General features: G+C 36.8%; 2 protein-coding genes across 2 annotated transcripts in view; one reads left to right on the forward strand and one right to left on the reverse strand.

Annotated features, from left to right (window-relative positions):
- Nucleotides 1-20,229, reverse strand: part of LOC116162927 — a 318,902-nt gene extending 298,673 nt beyond the window's left edge. The window contains exon 1 of the mRNA XM_031476698.1: nt 20,040-20,229. Within this exon, the coding sequence (XP_031332558.1) occupies nt 20,040-20,174 (135 nt within the window). The 5' untranslated portion in view covers nt 20,175-20,229. The remainder of the gene's footprint in view (nt 1-20,039) is intronic.
- LOC116179872 lies at nt 1,854-5,114 on the forward strand. The gene is made up of 3 exons (XM_031499747.1): nt 1,854-2,333; nt 2,391-2,501; nt 2,731-5,114. The coding sequence occupies exons 1-3, from the start codon at nt 2,231-2,233 to the stop codon at nt 4,719-4,721; spliced, it is 2,205 nt and encodes a 734-aa protein (XP_031355607.1). The 5' UTR covers nt 1,854-2,230; the 3' UTR covers nt 4,722-5,114.
- Nucleotides 20,230-21,527: the final 1,298 nt, after the last annotated feature.

Genomic DNA, 21,527 nt, shown 5'->3' on the forward strand with positions numbered 1-21,527 from the left:
GCCTCAAGTCAAGAGTATGTTGTTCATGGTTGCGAGTCGATAATCATTACCTACTAACAACCCAGACCGCCTTGGCTTTATTTATCATTGTGCTTAAGATACACCTTGTTTTATATGAATAAAACATTGGCCTCGCAAAGCTGGTTACCTTTACATATTACATTCTACATATTGCACGCAAACTGGATTTTTAGGTTTAATACATTCAGAGGAAACGCCAGGAAACAAAATTTCAGAATAAATTAAGCTTAGCTTCAAAGAACTCCTGCTGCAATAAAATCCGAATTGTAAATACAAAAAATGAAAGTGAAAATCTGTATCATCTGATATGAAGCAACGCGCCTTTTGGCATTTACCTCTGTATAGAAAGTGATGCCTAACGATCCAAAAAGATTTCTACCTTGTATTCGTGACCTTAATTTTACTTTTAGTGATACGAAACGACGCGACGCTCTGTGTTCGAGTGTAATATTACCTTCGAACATTTTTGCGTCTCTCAAGTGGCTCGTAATTCTATAACATTTTACTATTATTTGACAAAAGAACAAAATCGCGAAAGGGGAGGAACTACGTTAAAATTTACCACAAAAAGCTTTTTACAGATATCAGACGGCGTTTCCATAAAATTGAGTTTTGCGTTAAGCGGCTTACTGTCTGCGAGTTGACAAAAATTTTTTTACCAACACATAGGAGCTAGAAAACGGATACATTATCTTATTTTCCGAAAAAAGGTTAGCACATTTAGTTACTCCGTTTGGCAATTTTCAGAATTTACATGTAAAATACATTACCCGCTTTCGTTCGCTTTTAAAATATCAGAATCACAGAAACTCAAGCAATTGTAAAACTATAGGATGTAACAGAAACATATGTAAAAAAAATTTTGCAAGAAAAGGATGACCCAAAATATGTATTTCGTTAAGGTCCACCAATTAATTTTCTCTCAGCATCCAAAATAATCAATATCAGTTTAGTTTTTTAAAATGTAAAAAAAAAATTCCAACTGGAATTCGAAAGAACGTCATCTTCTTTGCCTTTGGCCTTTGACATCCTTGTGTATTTAGGCTCATTAGGCCACACGTTGCGGTATATAAAGTCGACAATGGCCTTTGCCGTTTATTTTGCCTTTGAAATTAAAAGAAAATTCTAATTGCGTTAAAATTAATAACCCATCAACTGTAATTCACTTTAAACAGACACAAATGACAAACTTTTAATGCTTCTGAAACCCCACTTCTTGATTTCAACGACACTGACTTAGATGTTATTTTAGACTATAGATGTGGTTTTTTAATGTTGGAAACATTCATTTTAATGGGTCAGCCATTACTTAAGCGATAACCGCACGATTGACACAATTGAGACTATTTCTTCGTAAGCGTGAACATCGCTTTAGCTTACTTTGAATTACCACCTTCACATTTATAACCACGTATTATACTCTTTAAACACCAAAAAGCAACGTTTAATGTCCGTTTCTTTTATTTAAGGATTCTTCCCTTCAACACCTTCCGCCTCTACTTCTTTCTCAAAATTAATGCGCGTCTTTGAATAACATTGTTCACATCTGTGTTTTCCTCGGCGACAAAAAAACATTTGCTTATCTCGAAATTAATTAGCTTTACACAGCGAACGAATAACCTTAACCTTTTAACACGTAATTCAACTTCACAAATACAAATCAAAATAAACAAAGCAATTATTTATACAAAAATCAAGCATCAATTTGTTTGTTAACTGTTATATTGTAAGATAAACTTAAAGTTTTGAATCCTGTAGTGTAGTTGTGAGTAAGAACATTAAGCAGTGTAGACTTGCGTTTGTAGATGTATTTTAATAAGGTGAGTATATCGACTGCTCCAACGAAAACTGTCGTAACTCCGAAATTGTCGCTATTTGAGTTACCACTGTAACCGAACTTAAAAAGTCCGCTTCTTTTCCTACGAAAACTGTCGTAACTAAATGTCGCTCCGTGACTGCGCAAACGCGGTGTCTTAAATGTCGTAACTCAACTGCTGGAGAATTGTGCGACGAAAATAGTCGTATCTTGAGTTACGACTATTTTCGTAGGAATCATACACGCCAGTTTGCTGGAGTGCTTGACTTACGACTCTTTCGTAAGAATCATGAACGCGAGTTGTGTGGTGGGGCGAGTTACTCACTACTCAGTCATTAGCGGAAAAGCACAGTGACGGTTATTTTGTTGCATTGTTTATTATTATAATTGAAAATGTCGTTGAGAAGTAAGCGAATTGTAGAATTAGCTTCTAAAATTACGTGCCTGGACAATAGTGACGATAATGCAAGAACCTCCCAACAGGCCTCCACTTCTGGTAAAATGAAACATTAATTTCTTTATTAAACTATTAGCGAATTTAACTGATTTGTAGCAACTGGAACTAAAATTCTTTCTACAGAATGTACCTTGGATGATCATAACAAGGAAAATGACGGATCTAATAATTTGGATAATGAAGATGGTTGTCTGGAAAATGAAAGTGGTAAGTCATTCTATTTACAAAGGTATAATAAGGCATTTCAAAGCACCAAAATCATAATCTTAGTCGTATCTGTAGCTAAAATTTTGTTTTGTCGCATCAAAAAAAGTTTTGACATTCTTTGGGTGGCGGTACACTTGTGTCTATAAATTTTGCTCGGAAAATTTGCGAAACTAATGCACAATAGGGTTTCTAAAATCGTATGACTATTTTCAATCATTTTCTCTTTAAGACATTGAAGAAACCGAAGTACTTTCTGGACGCGACTATTCTGAATGTTCAGATGATGATCCTACCTACATACCCGAAGAATACACAGACAGGGACAATATATTAAGTGAAAACGTTCAGGTTATTATAGAAGATAAAGAAAATAATATACTCGTAGAAAAGAAAAAGCGCAGATCATCAGCTAAGGTAAAAAAGTTAAGTAGGAAACGTATAAGGAATACTGACCAGTGGGTAGATACTCTGGCCAAAAAAGGGTTAGATTCGGGAATAGAACATGAAAACAGGAAGGGCAAGTTAATTAAAGCTAGGAAAATAGGCAAAGGGTGCGCAAGTTCATGTAGATTTAAGTGCCGAGATTTGTTGGTTGCAGAAAAGCAAGAGTCAATATTCAAAGACTTTTGGGAACTAGGTTCGCACACACGACAGTGGGATTTCGTATCTCATTGTGTAAAACAAGTTAATAAGAAACAGGTCACTGTTGCCCAGAACTCTCAATCACGCCGAAAATTTTCTCGAGAATACTACTTTAAAATTGAGAATCAAGAAAAACGAGTATGCAAAACAATGTTTCTGCATACCCTAGGAATTTCGGAGAGATGGGTATCTACAGCATTATCCAAAGTAAAAGATAGCGGTGCAGTTGAAGAGGATAACCGTGGTAAACATCAATCACGACCTAACAAAATTAATGAAGATGTGAAGGAGATTGTTAGGGAACACATAAAACTGTTTCCGGTAGTACCATCCCATTACACAAGAAAAAATACGCAGAAATTGTATCTTGAAGATGGACTGAATATCCAGCGTATGTACCGATTATACTTGGAGTTTGCAAAAACGATGGATGTAACGAATGTTGCTTCTTCCAGACAGTATCGTGATATATTTAACGGGGAGTTTAATCTAAGTTTTTTTAAACCGAAGAAGGATCAGTGTGATCTCTGTATACGGTATACTGATACTGATAAAGGAAACCCCGAACTCCAAGAAAAGTATGACAGTCATATCACTAACAAGAATAGTGCACGTTCGTTAAAGGATCAAGATAAACTAATAGCACTAAACAATAAATCGATTATTGTTGCGTGTTTTGATCTACAGAAAGTTTTGGTAACCCCAAAATCAGAGGTCAGTATTTTTTACTACAAAAGTAAGTACGCAACCTACAATTTTACTGTATACGATATCGGCAACCATAAAGGTTACTGTTATGTTTGGCATGAATCTGTTGCTAAACGTGGAGCTAACGAAATAGGTAGCTGCTTATGGAAGTTTTTAGATACTGCTGCAAATAACAAAAACATTCAAGAAGTAATCTTCTATTCGGACAATTGCGGAGGTCAAAATCGCAATCGCTTTATATTTTCCATGTTCCAGTTAGCAGCATGTGTTTTCAATAAAAAAATTACGCATCGATTTTTTGAAAAGGGCCATACGCAAAACGAGGGCGATAGCATGCACGCCGTCATCGAAAATGCTAAAAACAGACAACAAGTTGTGTACACCCCTGAACAATGGGTAACCCTAATTCGAATGGCAAAAGTAACAGGTACCCCCTACGACGTGACTGAAATGTCGCAAAAAGACTTTTATAATTTAAAAAAATTGGTGATCGGTCAAAATTGGAAAACAGACGAGGATGGTCAGCAACTAAAAATTAGTAAGGTCAGGGAAATAGTGCTTCTAGGAAACCCAGACGGAAGAGTTGATTTTAAATATGAATATACTGATGCTCCAAAATCGTTAAACATTTACAAAAAACGAAGAGGGCGCCCAAGTTGCTGTTCAAGAGCTGATCTCCAACAGCTTTATGATAAACCACTACCAGTGGACAAAAAGAAACTGGATGGGTTATTGGAACTTTGCAATAAACGTGATATTCCCGAGATGTACCACGGATTTTATAGATCATTATCATATAATAAGGCCAAGAATACTACCGAGGAAACTGTTAACAATGAAGAAACTTCCACTGAAGAACAGTCAGAATAACATTATTTTGAGGCGTTTGGTAATAATGTAATATTGTTAGATTTATCTGTGTATAGAGCTGTAGTTGCAAAAGGCAACTTTCGAAACTCATTAAAATTACCTTTTATATTTTATAAACAATAATAACTCTGCAATTTTATGTAGATGGTGTGTTCAATAAACTTACGACAAACACTACATGTTTTATTTCTAAGGTACATTCCGATGAAGACTGTCGTAACTCATTGTAAACACATAAAAAATAAGAAATTTTGAAAATTGTATTTCAATGTTCATTTTTCATCCAATTGTATACCATTACACAAAAATTCAGTTTCTTGTACAATTATGCCGATTTTATGTGAGCTCTGAAACTTAAAATGCTATTTTTCGCAAATGCGCAAAAACTGAGTTACGACACTCTTCATTGGAGCAGTCGATATAAAGATGATAAATAGAAAACAACTTAGTTTCTTTAAAGAGTTGTTCTGATGACTGCATTGACGGTTTTCGAAATAATATTTTTAAAATTAGATTTTGGACAATAAACAAACGACTCATGTAAACATCTGGTGTTGACCCCCATGTTAATATCTCATACGATATTATAGATAATATTTTTAGAGCTTTTATCACCATAACACATCCTTGAATCACGGTGCGGCTATTGTCTGTTTAAAAATTATATCTTCAACAAATTCTGTATATTCTATAATTCTTATAGCAGAAGGTAACAAAGTTCACAATTTAATAAGAACTGAAATTAATTTACAAATTATAATAACAAGAAATTGTGGTGACAAAAAGTACACATAAAATAAATAAACGCAAGTAGATTTTTATGACTTGCAACTTCATATCATTATAGCGTTGAATTGTTCACATTAAACACTACAGACTATCAACTTTATAACCATTTTAAAATTTGGGGATGTCATCTCACTATATTTTAGGTCATCATATTCGATCCAAGAACCATCACGTTTGTACGAAATCGCTACATAGTGACCGATTGTTTTCAAATTCTCATTGTCAGATTTTGGAAGCCAAATGTTCACTACAAACGTTTCCTTTAACACATTCGCGGATATGTCTGCAATTGCAGACAGAGCTCTAGGGACGTGTCTGCAAATGCAGACACTATACAACTACGAATATCGGACGTGTCTGCAACTGCAGACGGCGTTTGTGGTTGGTTTATATGTGTGTCTACAATTACTGTCCGTGAATGTTGGGTTTGTGTGCTGGTAACTGCCCTTGTAGGCGATCATTTGGTCACGGTGAGCTGGTAAGCATGCGCGATTTGCGTATTACCACGTTCTCGCACGTCTTCATTTGCAGACGTCTTGTTGGTTAGTTTGCGTGTAGTCGCATATTGTGTGTGCTCAACAGTTGAAATTTAATTTTATTATGGATCCAAAGGAGGAAGCAAGATTACTAAAGTTGTTTGAAGAAGTGACTGCGGATGAATCTGCCAGTGACGAAGGTAGTTCTAATGGCGAGGGCAGTGATGCTTCAGATCCCTATGCTGGGCATGATGATGCAGACCAAGACTATATACCAAATGAAAATGAATCAAGCTGTAGCTGTTCTTATCAGTCTAATGATGAATTAAGTGATGCATCGGAAGAATCACGAGCCTTAACCGGTACACCTCCACTACCTAATGGTGATGACGATTTAGGCAGCAGTGACGATGAATGGGTGGATACAGTTGAAGAAATTCCGGATTTCGACTTTGATCATTTATCAGCAGGTATGAAACTTACGTTTGATAACCCACCAAAGCCTGTGCATGTTTTTGAAAAATTGTGGAATGAAGATATTATGAATTTATTGGTCAATAGTTCAAACATCTATGGTAAAAAACTAACAAAGGCTAATAGGCCTCAGCGTAAACACTGTAGATACACAGATTTTAGAGAAACAACTCCCGAAGAACTTTCTAAGTTTATCGGTATATGCTTATTACAAGCTCAAGTAAAATTTCCAACTTTACGAAAAATGTTTTCGTAAAAATGTTTTCGTATGATCCGCTCTACTATCATCCCATTTTCTCGCATGTTATGTCGGGTAGAAGATTTGAACAATTACTTCGAACATTCAATTGCACTAACAACTATGAAAGTACAGATAGGCTAAATAAAGTTAGTGAACTGCTAAAAATGTTGATAAAAAATTACCAGAATGCGTACTCACCTTATGAAGCTATATCCCTGGATGAATCTTTACTTTTGCATAGAGGTCGACTTAGTTTCAGACAGTATATAAAAGGAAAAAAGGCCAAATATGGCATAAAATTTTATGAGTTGTGTTCTCCAAATGGTTACACTCATAATATTGAAATATATAAAGGGAAACAACTTGATACCGCCGCAAAAGTTTCAAAATTGGAAGCGCTTGTTTTCCGTCTAATAGAACCTTTCTTAGATAAAGGACATCATTTAGTAATGGACAACTATTACAATAGTGTCTCTTTATCCAGGAAATTACTTCGCCATAGAACACATTCCACTGGTACACTACGTTCCAACCGAAAACAGAACCCCAAAGCCGTAACGGGAAAAAAATTAAAAAAAGGTGAACATATATGGCTGCGCAAAGGAAAGGTTTACGTATCAAAATGGCGGGATAAACGCGAAGTACTTTGTATTACTACCAAATTTCATCCAAAAATGGTTGAAGTCACAAATTCATATGGAAAAAAAAGTATGAAACCACAAGAGGTGGCGGAATATAACCAAAATATGTCTGGCGTTGATAGGTGTGATCAACTCACTTCATACTACAGTTGCCCTAGAAAGTCAGTAAGGTGGTATAAAAAGGTTATGTTTCATTTATTGGACGTTAGTATCATAAACAGTTTCCTGATCTACAGGGAAATTGTATCAAAAGGATCCCTTTTGGAGTTCCGTGAAAGTCTCATCAGGTCTCTATTAAATATCTCACATGACGTAAAAGATGGAAGAACCTTAGTGAAGCGTGGTGCAATAAACTGTAGGGTGGCACGTTCTGCGGTGCCTATTGAACCCCCCAAACATGTAATGGAGAAGATACCAACACCTGAAAATTATAAGAGAAAAAGTTATTTTTTACGGTGCAGAGAGTGTTCAAAATCAGGAAAAAGAGGCCAAACGTCATGGCGTTGTCGAGGATGTGAAAATCTACCACCACTCTGTGTGGGTGAGTGCTTCGAAAAATTTCATCAAGGACTTATTTAAGAATTACTATTTTGTTTTGTTTTGTTTTGATATATGTTTATAAGAGTTTTGTATGAGTTACTTTTGCTGTTGCTTTTATAATGTGACATGTTTTTAGTTTAAATAAAAGAAATATACCTCAAAACTTAAAGCGTCTGCAATTGCAGACACGTTCCTTATACATAAAATATGGAGATGGTAAGGGACATGTCTGCAATTGCAGTACTACTTATTTTTTGCAAAGTCAGCATTAGTTATCAATTTGAAACACTTCAACAGCTTACCAAGAACCCCAATCTTAGATTCCTAAACATTTTTAGTGTGACGCTGAAATTAACGTCTTAGAAAATAATGTGTCCGCGAATGTGTTAATTTTTCTGGGATGCAATAAAGTGGTATTACTCGTATATTGTAGCACAGATTACTACGGCATCTGTGATCGTATCGTAGACTTCAAATATTATGAAGTTGCCTGTAATAAATAATAATCATGAATTAGCGAAAAGATACATTGTCAATAAACCCATAAAATATATAAGCCCTCCCCCCCTTCCCCTATAACTTTTTGGACCGTTTACATTAAATTTGAAATGGTCCTACACGAGACAATTAAAATGAATGAAAATTGTTACTTTGGGCTTCACAGAAAATAAATCTCTTACGCTCCTTATACTGTTATTGGCGCTATACTAATTAATATCAACTTTTTCTTGAGTTGAATATATCGCACACAAACGAAAATAAAGATTTATTAAGAAGATATTTTGGTTGCATAAAATTAGGCGCCCTTCAGAAGAGATTTTGTCTTTTAAAAGTAGACATACGGAAAAACAATGCACGTAAATCCGTATGTCTACTTCTTAAATATCACTGTATGTACAAAATTTAAGGTTTTCAGTAAGTGTAAGAAAAAGAAATAATTCATATTTGTCTGTTATTTATAGTTTAAAGTTGTTTAAATTAGTAAGACAGAACTTACAAGATTTTGGATTCTGGACATTTCAAGGGGCGAGTAGAGAAAGGATGAAATTGTTTTGTTTAAATTCAATATTTTTCATTTTCCTATCAAAGGAGTCGAATTATTAAGGGAATTGGATCAAGGTAATTGTAGTAAAGTTTAGCTAACCCTTGGTTACATTATTGACCAAAATCTAACATTACCGTTACAATAAAAGAACTCACAAAACGACTTGCGTAACATGAATTTAATACACAAATGGAAATTTTTGTTGGTGCACCTTTTCTCACCACTGAAAGAATTATTCACCATTGGCATTCAAAGATTGCTCATAATGATATTTCTATAACTAACAATGCTGTGGAAGCAATTAAAACGAGGAAGGATTGTCGTGAACTTTCACTGAAAGGTTTATAAATGATGGAATCCTTCCACAAGACAACTACAATAAGCAAAGTCTACATTAGTCTACTGCGAAATGTGGAATGATTCGGAAAAAAACCGACAGAGACACGCAATTTGCACGCAATTTTAAAAAATGTTTAGACGTTTTTAAATGACGATCCCTTTTTCTTTTGGTGTGTTATTTCCGCTTTACCTTTATTCAAAAGATCGAGAAGCTTTATTTTAAACTTTGCAACAGGCTTTTACTGATAGCGTAGGTATATCCTTTATGGAAGCTTCTGTGTGGAATTCGCTTAGGAAATTTGTAATTCTTGATTGAAAGGAATCCAATTCAAGTACGAGTATAAAAGAACGCAAACTGCCTCATCAAATACATTCATTTATAAAAAAGATTGAACGAGTTTTATGAGCATCTCCGTGTAAAAGTTCAAATTACCTACGACATGCCGCTACTACTCATCACGTAGCGAAATTGTTTGAGTTTTCGAACTGCAATATTCCATTTCAATTTAACGGCCTACCCGATGACATGTCTTATTACATGGTACCATTGAATAAAATTATTCAATGATGGTACGTAGTAAGAAATTTTATGACATTTTGAAAAAAATTGGACACATTTACTAAAGCCTTGGTTTAGGATATTCTTGCATATAACTATGTAATTATTCCTTAAAAGCACTCTTGGCGTAAAATTTATAAAGGAATAGTATACGTTTCTTTCTTTTCCTTTCGGCTACCATTTCGGGGAATTAAAAAAAAATTGGACGTGTATTCCGAAGTTAGGTAAAAGGGAGTAAGCGAAGGAGTAAGTATGATTTAAAATCCTTAGGGATGAAGTGTTTTAACTGCAATGAATTTGGACAAAAAGCAAGCGAGTGTAAACAAAAGGATACGAAAGACGTTGCCGGTGCGCATGTGCATAATTCGAAAAGTGTTAACAAGATTAGGTTTAACAGAGGGAACGGCGATTACTACAAATATCTGCTCATCCACGATAAAACCGTAGTTTTTATCAACCTTGGAAACGACATAGTACCTGTATGTCCGAAATTCGTCCAACAGAGCGGTGCGACCACGCTGAAATTTATCAAATTAATTGTAAACACTGCTATTGAATAGTGCTCAAAAACCAAATTAAAGAACATTTGAATATTTATATGTACTTGTTTTTATGTGTCTTAGGAAACTGCCACCTTCCTAGCATTGCTATTCGTTGACCCATGACATGACCGAGTATTAGTTGTCGAGTTAATTTCTTGCTAAGCGGGTGCAAATATATCACTTCTCGAAGCCTATCGATACTGTATACGAGGGTAAGCCAATTATTATCCGCGTTTTGGTTATAATTTCCTTTACGTTGTTGGTAGTAGTATTTTCGTGAAGCGTAGATGGCGTATCCATGGTTTAATTGTTGTTATATCTGCACAGGGTCCTGCTAAGTGCTAGGTTAGTTGAATTGTGACGGTCGTGACTCGTGCCGCTAAGAATGCCTGTTCCGCTCTATGCACCAAAGATGAGCAACGTTCAGTGATCCGTTTTTTTTGTGGTACTGAAAAACTTAATAAACACAATAAACCAGAGGGTGCGTCCCAAGATACCCCTCAATTCTGTTGCCGGTCACCAAGCCTCAGCACATCAAACCACGAAAGCGCATTGCCACGTATTTTTTTTATTGTTGCCTCAGGGACGTAGGATCTGTAGATCAAGGAGGGCATTAAATAAATAGATTTCTATATATAGATTTCAGTGAGCGACCGTAAGCAACCTGCCAGCTAGCTCTAAGAGATTTTCTTTATTTAAACAAACGAAAATACTTTGAAAGGAAACTTAATACAAAATCAGACAAAAAAATTATCGGAACCAAATGGCTAATGTGAACGTAAATTCCAAGATATGATCATATCAGGGTTACACCAAATTCCTTTCCTTTAACGTAAAACACAACTTTTCTACATAACAATTAAGTAGGTAACAGGTGGAAATCAAATTAAATCTTCTTGGTAAACAGCGGGACGGCACAAACAGATATCTGGGTGGTAGAGGTTCTGCAACGGCTATCGGCATTTAACTGGCGTTTGATGAGAACGGCGCTCCAATTACGCCCCAAACTAATAACGTGACGTCTGCGTCTTAGTTAAATTTAGTGAGTCCAAAAAAAGAACCCTAAAAGGTATCCTAAAATGTTAATAACCTATTACAGTAGAAGGTGGTAATTACCTCGGTGATCTTGAGGGTTTCCACTCAAAGATTATTAGGAACCTATTTATATGTGATCAATTGGTTCGCCGCAACAGTTGTGCATGATTGTGTTGCTAAAATGCAAAATTCTAAATTAATTTACATTTTTAGTGATATAAAACACTTACGTGATGCGATTCCAAATAATCCCAAAAAGGAAAATTAAAGTAACAATCAAATACGGTGATTACTTTAATTCGTACAGAAGGCACTGAAATGATCCCAAAATTTTCGGCAATGATTTATTAATCAGTTTGACTTCAAGGAATTCACGTACGCAACTACGTACATTTATCAAAATTGTTCTCTCTATCAGCGCACATGCAAAATCGTTGTAAGCGAACATAGGCGGGCCATAAAATGGGCATTGTTGGGTTAAAGAGTAATGCTTATTTAGTTACTAACAATTTTGGACCGTTACACTATCTCCGGCGCTAAACAAAAGAGGACGAAGAAGGCCAGGCCGGTCCAAGGGGGCCAAACTGCTTCAACATCTACATCCAAAACCAACCGCCTCCCGTGATCCAACCCGGACCCAGAAGCAAACTTGAAGAAGGTTGGTTGGAGACTGCGCACCTAAAGATAGTGAAGGAGGACTGTCTTTCTAGGTTCCGCAAGGCTGCCATTTTTGTCCCGGGAGAACCTGACTCTCTGGCGCCGCCTGGAAGCGCAGAATTCCTAATCACTACGGTAGGGGGAGGCTCAGGTATGGGTTTTCCTCTCTTAAGGTGAGGGTTAGTAACCCTGCCGAACCAGAGATGGGGAGTACGTGAGTACAACCAACAGTGGTTAGTGTTTGACCAGAGTCAGTAACTCACCTGGGCCGATTACGAACTGGGTTGAGTTTGCGGATATTGAGGCGCTGCTGGGATTTGATACTAGCAACGCCAAATAACAATAGCTATTGTTTACTACTGTAAAGTAGAACTTGGCTCTCATTCAAGAACCATGGTTTGTTAAATCAAGGCTTGCTGGTATTGGGGTGCAAAAGTAACAGTTTTCTTTGATACACGGCAAGAAAAACCAAAGACGTGTATCTATGTCCCTAGTCACTTTAAAGCTCTTCTGCTATGTGATCGTGATAAGTTTTGGCATACAAGGTAGAACTGAATTAGTAATAGCATCAATATATCTCCCGGGAGATTCTGCCAACCTACCTCCCAGTAATGAGAAAAACAACAAATATGTCATTATAGGATGTGACTCAAATGCTCACCATGCTACATGGGGTAACGTCAACGTCAACACAGGGATAACTCGCTGCTGAATATATGACGAGTACTGTTACTCCGAATTAGGTTTTCCTGCAGTTTTCCGAATTCGTAAGGTAAATACCGGAGTAGTATAGAACAACTTAAGACCTTCTTCAGAGGCACCCCCAAAAGCATCATGCGAGTTACCGTGTATTTGGGGGCAAGCCTATTGAGGGCCCAGAACAAGAGACGAATAAATAATAAAAAAATAGATACTCAATCAGGACAACCCACGTTCGTAACTACTCGAAACCACACTGTGATTGATCTTAATCTGGAACTATGGTAACGAACTGACTAGTCACTCCAGAAGCGATTATAATTATGTCAGATGATAGAATAATTTCATTTTAAATTAACTGTAAGGGAGTCGTCCAAAAGCGCTATCGCAACCCCAAGGTGAAGGATATCCCCCTTTGGAAACATCTCCTTGGAAAAAAACTTAAAGAGCACTCTCTAAGGGTTCGCCTCTCGAGTTCTACCGACTCCATTGTGGAGCCATTTGAACCAGACATGTCCTCTGAAACCTTCTAAGACCGGGAAGCCTATAAAGTAAACCTAAAGCTATATAAAAATATTAGAAGGCGACAGGAAGAGTTATTGCAGCTGTATAAAATCCACCTCTGCATCCCGCCTAAATAAAATTCTAAAAAAAAGTTAGCTAGGCTCAAACGAGCCGAGGTATTAAGAGACGCTCACTTTCCCGAAGCCACCACAGCACCATACTCAAACTGGCCAGAGGCAACCTTTGTTTTTGTTCCTAAACCTAGAAAAGGTGATTACTCCTCACCTAAAGCATATCGTCCAATCAGTTTGAGGTCTTTTCTTCTTAAGGCACTTGAAAGATTGAAAGATACATAAGGGATACGGTGCTAACACGGTTTTCGCTGCACCCTAACTACCACCGTTGAGTGAAGGAATTAGCTAGAGGCGCAACCTCCATAAGACAAATCGTGTCACTTTTATCTCTTACGAAGGATTTCGAAACAATAGAAATGGCTTTACGCCACCATAGCGTAATGAAAGTCGTACGACGCTGGATTACGCAACTGGCAACTGCGGATACACAGCAACAGCAATAGCGACGAAACACTAAGGTGCACAGTAGTGATGTCACTTCTGTGGAACTGATTGTAAACAGCTTCTTCTGTCGCCTCAATGACAGCGACTATTATACGCTGAAATAGGCTACTCTATGCAGTCTGATTCTCTTCACAAGAGTTCCCGTGCTATTTTAAAGCACATCCAATTTTCGAGAGGTGAAATATCTGGGCATCACACATGACAAAAATATTGAATTGGAGCAAATATATTATATCCAGCTCAAAGCCGAAACAGCAGATATGGCTTTCTGACAATGTCACCGCGCAATTGGCAGGTTTTGGAGACCATCCCCGAAGGCTGTCTTGTCGCTATACACTACCGTAATTATACCTATGTTCTGTTATGGAGCAATTTTCTAGTGGTCTATCCAGAACCATAGCCTTCTTGGCTTACCTCCACTAGATGCCCACGTGAGTGGGCAGGCCATTCTGGCATCCTTGCGTCTGAAAACTAAAGGGCTGTTGAATAGCAGAAGATTAAGAGATTCCCTATCCTCGAAGGGCGACCTGACTTACTAACCCCTCAATTTATATAGGGAAAAACTATCACACCCTTTTTGATGCGGAAGTGGCATCCCAACCAAACAGCGTGACGTTGAGTGTCGAACGATGCTAGTCTGGGAGGTAGTACAAAGGGCCCGAATACGATGCCTAAGTACACGTGGACAGCAATTGTAATCGTGAATCCACATTTTCGCTGGTCACTTTTATATTTTCTTTTCTACCCCAGCCCGTGTATAGTCCTTTTCATAATCTCCTGACGATTTCGGCGATAACAAATTATCCACTACTTCTTCTGGCAATAATGGAAGTTCTGGCGGTGTTGATGAAGTGATTTCGTCTGACATTGATTAGCAACGTTAAGTCAATTTATTATTTCTGCAGCCACGAGCACGACCAAGAGCTGTGTAGTAATAGAACAGCGTTGGGCTACATAGCCGGAGGTTGGGTGTTGGGCGCAAGCCTATTAAGGGCCCAGAACAAGAGCGGGATAATAAATGAATAAATATTGGTAAATCCTTTGCCGGCAATTAATTTCAAATTTTGAAAGGAGATGCAGTGTGACCAACCTTAAACTCTTTAGGAGACAGTTCGGAACACATATTTTTTAAATTAAAAATGAAGGGCTCAACAAAGAAAATAGTATAAAACATTCATTTATCATTCGTTCATTAGTGCTAGAAAAGGCAGTTTTCTGTAACTTATGTTTTAATGCTATTCTGGTAAGCACACGTAGTAGCTGTGAATTGTTAGGGTTTTGGTACATCTTGACAGAATTTAATCGATAATCCAATTGGCAGATTGAAAACTGAAAATGGTTAGTAACCGGTAACCGCAATGTCAAAGTGGAATTCCTATCAACTCTGAAAAAAAGGCGACTAATTCAGCACCTCTAACTGTCACACAGTTTAGACTGAAAAGGGATCCGAATTCCAAAGTGTATGAACTGACGTACAAAGTGAAAGTTATGCAGATGGCGCACGGTTGTCAATGGAGACGTCCGACAAAAATTTCATTATTTGCAAACTTGTGGACAATCATTGCATTTTCGAAAATGTACGAGTGAATCTTTCGATCCGGCTTGATTTCATTCAAGAAGTAGCAATCAATACTTATAAACACGTGTCGTCAGATTTACGTCGATCCATTCGGTATCTTTCAATTTACTTTACCCCTATTCAACTGCCATACGTTATGGCTATTTGGAAAAATGAACTTATCAAATTGCACGGCATTTCCTTCGCACAAAAAATTTAATCATTCTTATTCAGCTACGACTGTAAAAGTCAACCACTACGAAGGGATTCAATAGAAAGCTTCCAGGATATTTTATTACAAAGTCAATAGGATCTCTTAATCCGTTTGAGTGGATAAAGCTGACCTGGAAGGTTGTTGGGATATCCTTTCAAGCCTGAGGTGTAGACACTCAAAATTGTAAAGTTAATGGCCGATCGGTAAACGATCGTTTGGCATGGCCTTTTATAGACAAAAAGAAACTTGGGGCAGGAATTGTGATAGAATCTGGGATGAAGGGTAGCTTTTCATTTGGAAATCGATACTTTATTAATGAAAGGCGATAACACTGTTGCTGTAATTATCGTTAGGTATAGATTCTCATCTTAGCTGCCGCCGAGTTTTTCATCCCTGAGACTAGACTTTCCTTTTTTGAAAGTTATATTTCATGTACAATTACATGACTGCAGGCAAAGCCAGCGTGAAAACTTGTAAATTAGATTAAGTGGAATATAAAGGCGGTTACGTCGCGTCGCTCTCATTAATTTTTATAACGTTCAAAGCATGGCATTGCATAATCCTTTTTGTACCGAAATGAATTAAAAGGTGATTTTTTTCAATTTAAATTCAATTTATAATTTGACTATGAATATTCGCCGACATTTGTTAAACGTACAACGGAGATTTCCGGTTGTAATCAATCATTGCCAACGTTGAAGATCATAATGAGTTGTGAATTTCACTCATTGACTGCAAAACCCACAGAACAATACCACCGGTGAACAAAGGATGAGTGCAAATGTAATTAATCTTACCGTCGCGCACGTAAGGAAGGAATGTAATCACCAGGGAATTAGCTATACAAATTTGAAAACTTGGCAACAATGCACGTTTGCGGTTCCCCAACTACCAGCGGCTTTAGAAAACCACTCAATCGAATGGTTCTATGTGTGGCTACGTTAAGCAAAAGCGATCCTAATTTTGTTACCTATAATCTCTAGTTCATAAACCATTTGTTTTCCGAGTTCATCTTTTTTCGGAAAATATCGTTAATTGAATAATTTTGGTTCTACACCTTTTCCTCTCGTGGGATTTAAATCTCATCTACTGTAATCCGCAAAAGGTTACTCTAACAAAATTTGGTCCGTCTAGCTTTGTCCATATATAACTTAGGCTAAATATCGCATTATCGGCAGATAGGCTATTACACCCCTTCTCGGATTAGACGATCTCTACTGGAACGATTATGAAAGGGATTGTTGAGAATTTGTTGTTTCACAGACTTTGATTTTTGAAGTTACAGAAGTTCTTATTTAACATGGAATGCACGAGTATTACAATGAAACAATGTTGATTGATGTCAAAGGCTGAGAAAAATCTGATACAGAGGGATCTCAAGTAATGAAAAGAATTGCATCCGTTGAATTTATTTAGACCTAAAAACAAATGAGAACATATAAACAGCGCACTAGACATTATATGGAAGTATTAATATAAAGTAACACTCTCACCTTAACATACATTATACTTACTATTACTGTAAGTCTACGATTTGGAGTTCTTTTAAGAAGCGAAAGTCAAGGAAAGTAGAAAACACTTTAATGAACACACGTGAGCAAAAATATGGTAAAAGTAATGACCAAAATGAAACAGCGATTTTTGTGTTTATTTACTTATTTAGTTATTTATTTATTATCCCTCTCTTGTTCGGGGCTCTCAACAGGCATGCGCCTAATTACAGAGTGACCCGCATAATGCTTTTTAGAGGTACCTCTGCAGAAGGTCTTAAGTTGTTCTATACTACTCCGGTATTTACCTTACAAATTGGGAAAACTGCAGGAAAACCTAATTCGGAGTAGCCGGCAGAATGCTCGAAACTGGTCTAACGTAATTCCCATTTTTGCCAAAGATGAAAAATTCACCTCAACCCAGGTTCGAACACGCGACTTCCGGATTTATAACTCAACGCTCTACCATTGAGCCATAATGCCGGATTTTACTACAACTAACTTTATAGCAACGAAAAACAACTCACTACTTTTTCATTACTACCTAATTTTACAATAATTAAAACTAAATCAAGGCGTTAAGAAAAGCAGGCATTTTCAAATATCTCAACACTCCCACAATTAATTTGTTTGTATTGAGCCGATTTCTAGTAAAGACAAACATATCGCATATTTTAAACATCAAGTGTGCGCATGCGCAAACGCCATCTTTTCTTTATAAAGATATTTATGCCATAATCTATTTTCCTTTGTACACATAAATAGTCCGTTACATGACCTTTCGGGAAGTACTGATCAATTCATGGAAAATGCGCTAAAGTTACTCGCCGAAAAGGCAACAACCTTTTGCTCATTTAAATGATATAAACAAGTACTTTGGGGTACATCGGAGTGAAACACAATGCGATTGTATTCTACAAAAAAAAAACCTTACTGACGACTGGTAACGATTTGTAACGGCTGAATGCGACCTTAAAGTGTAGTAGGGATTTTAATCACGTGTATGATTTTTGCCCGTAGTATGATTATTGATGTGCTGTCTTCGTGAATTTTCGAAGTTGTACGATTCGAGAACTTCTTGTAGACGATGGTGATTTTGTAAATGTGGTTGGTACTTGAAATTTGTTGCGTAATGTGAAATTGGTTAGAAATCGGGACATCCATTTGGTTGGTTTGTAGAAAACAGATTCGGGATTGCACGGATGCCGTGTACAGGAGATCGACCTTTTTCTACATAATTGGGTGTATTTGTATAAACACGCGGTAAAATTTTTGTTATCCGGGATAGCAACAAGTGGTGCCCTGATAATTTAATTTGAATCATCAATTTCAAGGTTATAACCTTTTTTCGTCAAAATTAGACAGTTTTTCGAAATTTTTTTTGTCAAATGGGGGGGGGGGCAGTTATGAATTTGCCCCCCCCCCCTTTACAATGCGCAACCCACTTTAAAAGCGAAATTTTTGTTTCCTAAAATTGGGGAGCCAAATTCAGACAGGTTTCTTTTTCGCTTACCAGAAAACTCAACATCCCTTTAAGAGAAAATCTTCAATCCGCAAGTAAATGACGCCCTACCCCGGTTTTTCGGCAAGGAGAGTGACCCCAGGAATGGAATTAAGGAGTTCGATAGAAGATATAAAACGAAGTTTCGCGAATATGCAAATCGGTAGCGAAAAGTGAAATTGTATTATTATAGTGTGTCCCAGGTAGAACGCACCATAGGGAAACGGCAATGTATTTTTTCGCGAAGGATCCACGAGACCTTTGATATTAGCGTTCAACGTACTACTCCAATCTCTGCCTATCATCAGGCAAGCAATTTTTCAATAACGTTATCTTATTTTATGTTGTTATTTCAAACTGGTACTCATGATTTAGCGCTAGTCAAATGACTAACATCGGAATAATAGGATCAACCGTATTCCAGTCTTGCCCTCTTAATTAGTTTCGGAAACCTAGGTGATGAGGTGTCTGGAATGGGGATCGTATTTTAATTAGGGATATTTAGTTACAACTGCCAACTCGGCGTGATGTCATGCAGAAGCGCGGAAATTGCAAATTTGGCATGTCTGAAAAATTGGTGGGAAAGATTAAGTAACGAATTAACAATTAAATATGTCCGTCTGCATTAACCATTCGTCATTTTGTGGGTAGTTTTTAAGGGTATTTGGTCTGAAAGATCCAAAGGGGACCCACGTTAAGTTGTCGCAGAAAATTTCGTTACGATTTAAGTTCATATCTTATTAAGGGCTAATATTTTACAAAAAAATTCAATTTGATACTTACAAATCTCTATTTCAAAGAAGGGATGGATGGTTAACCCCTTATTTGTGCAACCCCTGTTGCAAATTCGGAAGTGTTACGTGAAGACAGAAACAGATACGCGGAATGAAATTAATCAAAGTGATAGAGATAAAAGTGGAGGTTACTCGAGTAATTAAAATAAAGTTTCCAGTGTAGCAATTGCGGACGGACTGGACATAAGCGATTTGAGTGTACTAAGAAGGTTGAATAAATGAATATTGCACATGTAGCACAGAAAGGAAACTGAGAATAGTATTTCATTTCTTTCCAAAGTGAAGTCAATGAAAGAAATTAAAGGGGAATTTGGCTGGAATATCAAGTGCAGTCTGCAAATGAGGAAATAGTTTTTATTGTAGATTCGGGTGCAATAAACCATTTAGTTAACTTTAAAACGGGATATTACCTAATCGAATCAGTCAGTAAATTCCACAATAAACGATGTGAAAATGTGAAGCATTTAAGCGATCAAAGCATAACTAATAAGGATGTAATGGTGATGTGGATTTGGATTGTAATCTGAACAAGACAGGTTTTGAATTAGTAGCGTAATGTAAAGTGAGGAGCATAATTGAGAAATCAGAGGCCCATTTTCTATGCGAATTCACCGAGATTAGTAATACAGATAGAATTGTTACCTGCGTTTTAGTTGCATTTTTTGTGGTACTTCGACCGCTTTTGAAGTGTAGGCGTCTGAGAGCAGAAGTCGCCGTAGTAAAGAGGTCCTCGGACGGTCGGGGAGATCTAGGGCCCGACTGCGAGCTAACTGTCATCCTAGGGCGAGGACCGGGACTACTGCTGGGAGAACAATTCTCAGAGGTACTTTCACTCTGAAAAATAAGAAATAGCATTTTCAATTATGCATCTCTACTTTGCTTACTTACTACATCACCAAATTTTAGGAAAGGTGGTTCTTTTAAATCATTTATTTTTTTTACACTATGTAAGGAACTCTTGTCGTTGAGAATAGAGGTTCAATTTGCGGACTGTTTGAATAAATTAATAGCTCTTGTCAGTATATTGTTCCTTGTATTATAATTAAATTTGTAATTACAGTTTCGAACTAATAGTAAAATGTTTAAACAGGTTAAACTTGCTAACTTAATGACAGGGTTGAACAAAAGTTTAACGGCCGCCGTAAACGATTAGTGAAACATTAAACAGATTTAAATTAGTAAAATGTCAATAAATACAGCAAAATCCCATTTACACAAGTGTAATGTGAATTTATTTCGGTTTGAATCCCCTAGATGTTTGTATTTTAAGTTCACAGAACGTAATGTAATTAGGAAACGTTTTAAATTATATGCCTTGTATGTGTAGACAGCTTTCACAAATACTATACGGAAACTTCAAGAACCCCAGGTAATCGCCGCAGCATAACGGACAGCTAGCGATTCGGAAAACCCTTGCCAAACCTTACCAATTAACTGACGACTACACAAAGGGAAGATAATTTGATGTTCATGTAAATTACTAAATAAGCGCCGAAACCCCTTTTAATGATAGGTAAGAATCGTTGTAATAAATGTGCATACATTAAAAAAACGATCCTATAAATTACTTTACAAGTATTCGAGGCATCTAGCAAACGTACCTATTCAACTGCTACATTTTGCTTATTCAACCGTTAGTATGTTTGATAAAGCTTCCTAAATGTACTGAGGTGTAAAATTCAACACAAACAATTAGTGTTCCAATTAACACACTTCATTGGACAAAAGCGCTTTTAAAATGTTGTCTTTCAAGTTTTAACAGCGGTTTAATTTCCGTGCAAAATAAAATTTCGTGTACCTATACCTAACAAAAATTGGGAATTCTTTACAATAGCAATTTTAGGTGGCGCCATTTTGATCGATAGTCGAACACATTTTTGATGTCTGACCACAATGTTATGAAATCCAAGCGTTTCATTTCAATCGTCAGGTTTCTTTACGCTGCGCTTCGTAATATTGGACTACAAAGTGAGATGGTACCTGAATATATATTTTTGATTTACCATGTGTAAAGAAATTTACAATCTCAAACTAAATTTGTATATATTTCAATTTGTAATTGAATAAAACGAAGAATATCGCGCTTTTCGGTTTCGCGGGGCATTCGAGACGGGTGCGCACATTCACATT

Source organism: Photinus pyralis, unplaced genomic scaffold, assembly GCF_008802855.1.
Source record: "Photinus pyralis isolate 1611_PpyrPB1 unplaced genomic scaffold, Ppyr1.3 Ppyr1.4_LG1, whole genome shotgun sequence".
Classification (NCBI taxonomy): domain Eukaryota; kingdom Metazoa; phylum Arthropoda; class Insecta; order Coleoptera; family Lampyridae; genus Photinus; species Photinus pyralis.

Excerpts from the sequence above, each read along its gene's own strand:
- LOC116179872 (XM_031499747.1), top strand. The coding sequence starts at position 2,231 with ATGTCGTTGAGAAGTAAGCGAATTGTAGAATTAGCTTCTAAAATTACG. Across the intron at positions 2,334-2,390 it reads CCAACAGGCCTCCACTTCTG|CAACTGGAACTAAAATTCTT; the intron begins GTAAAATGAAAC and ends ACTGATTTGTAG. Across the intron at positions 2,502-2,730 it reads TTGTCTGGAAAATGAAAGTG|ACATTGAAGAAACCGAAGTA; the intron begins GTAAGTCATTCT and ends TTTCTCTTTAAG.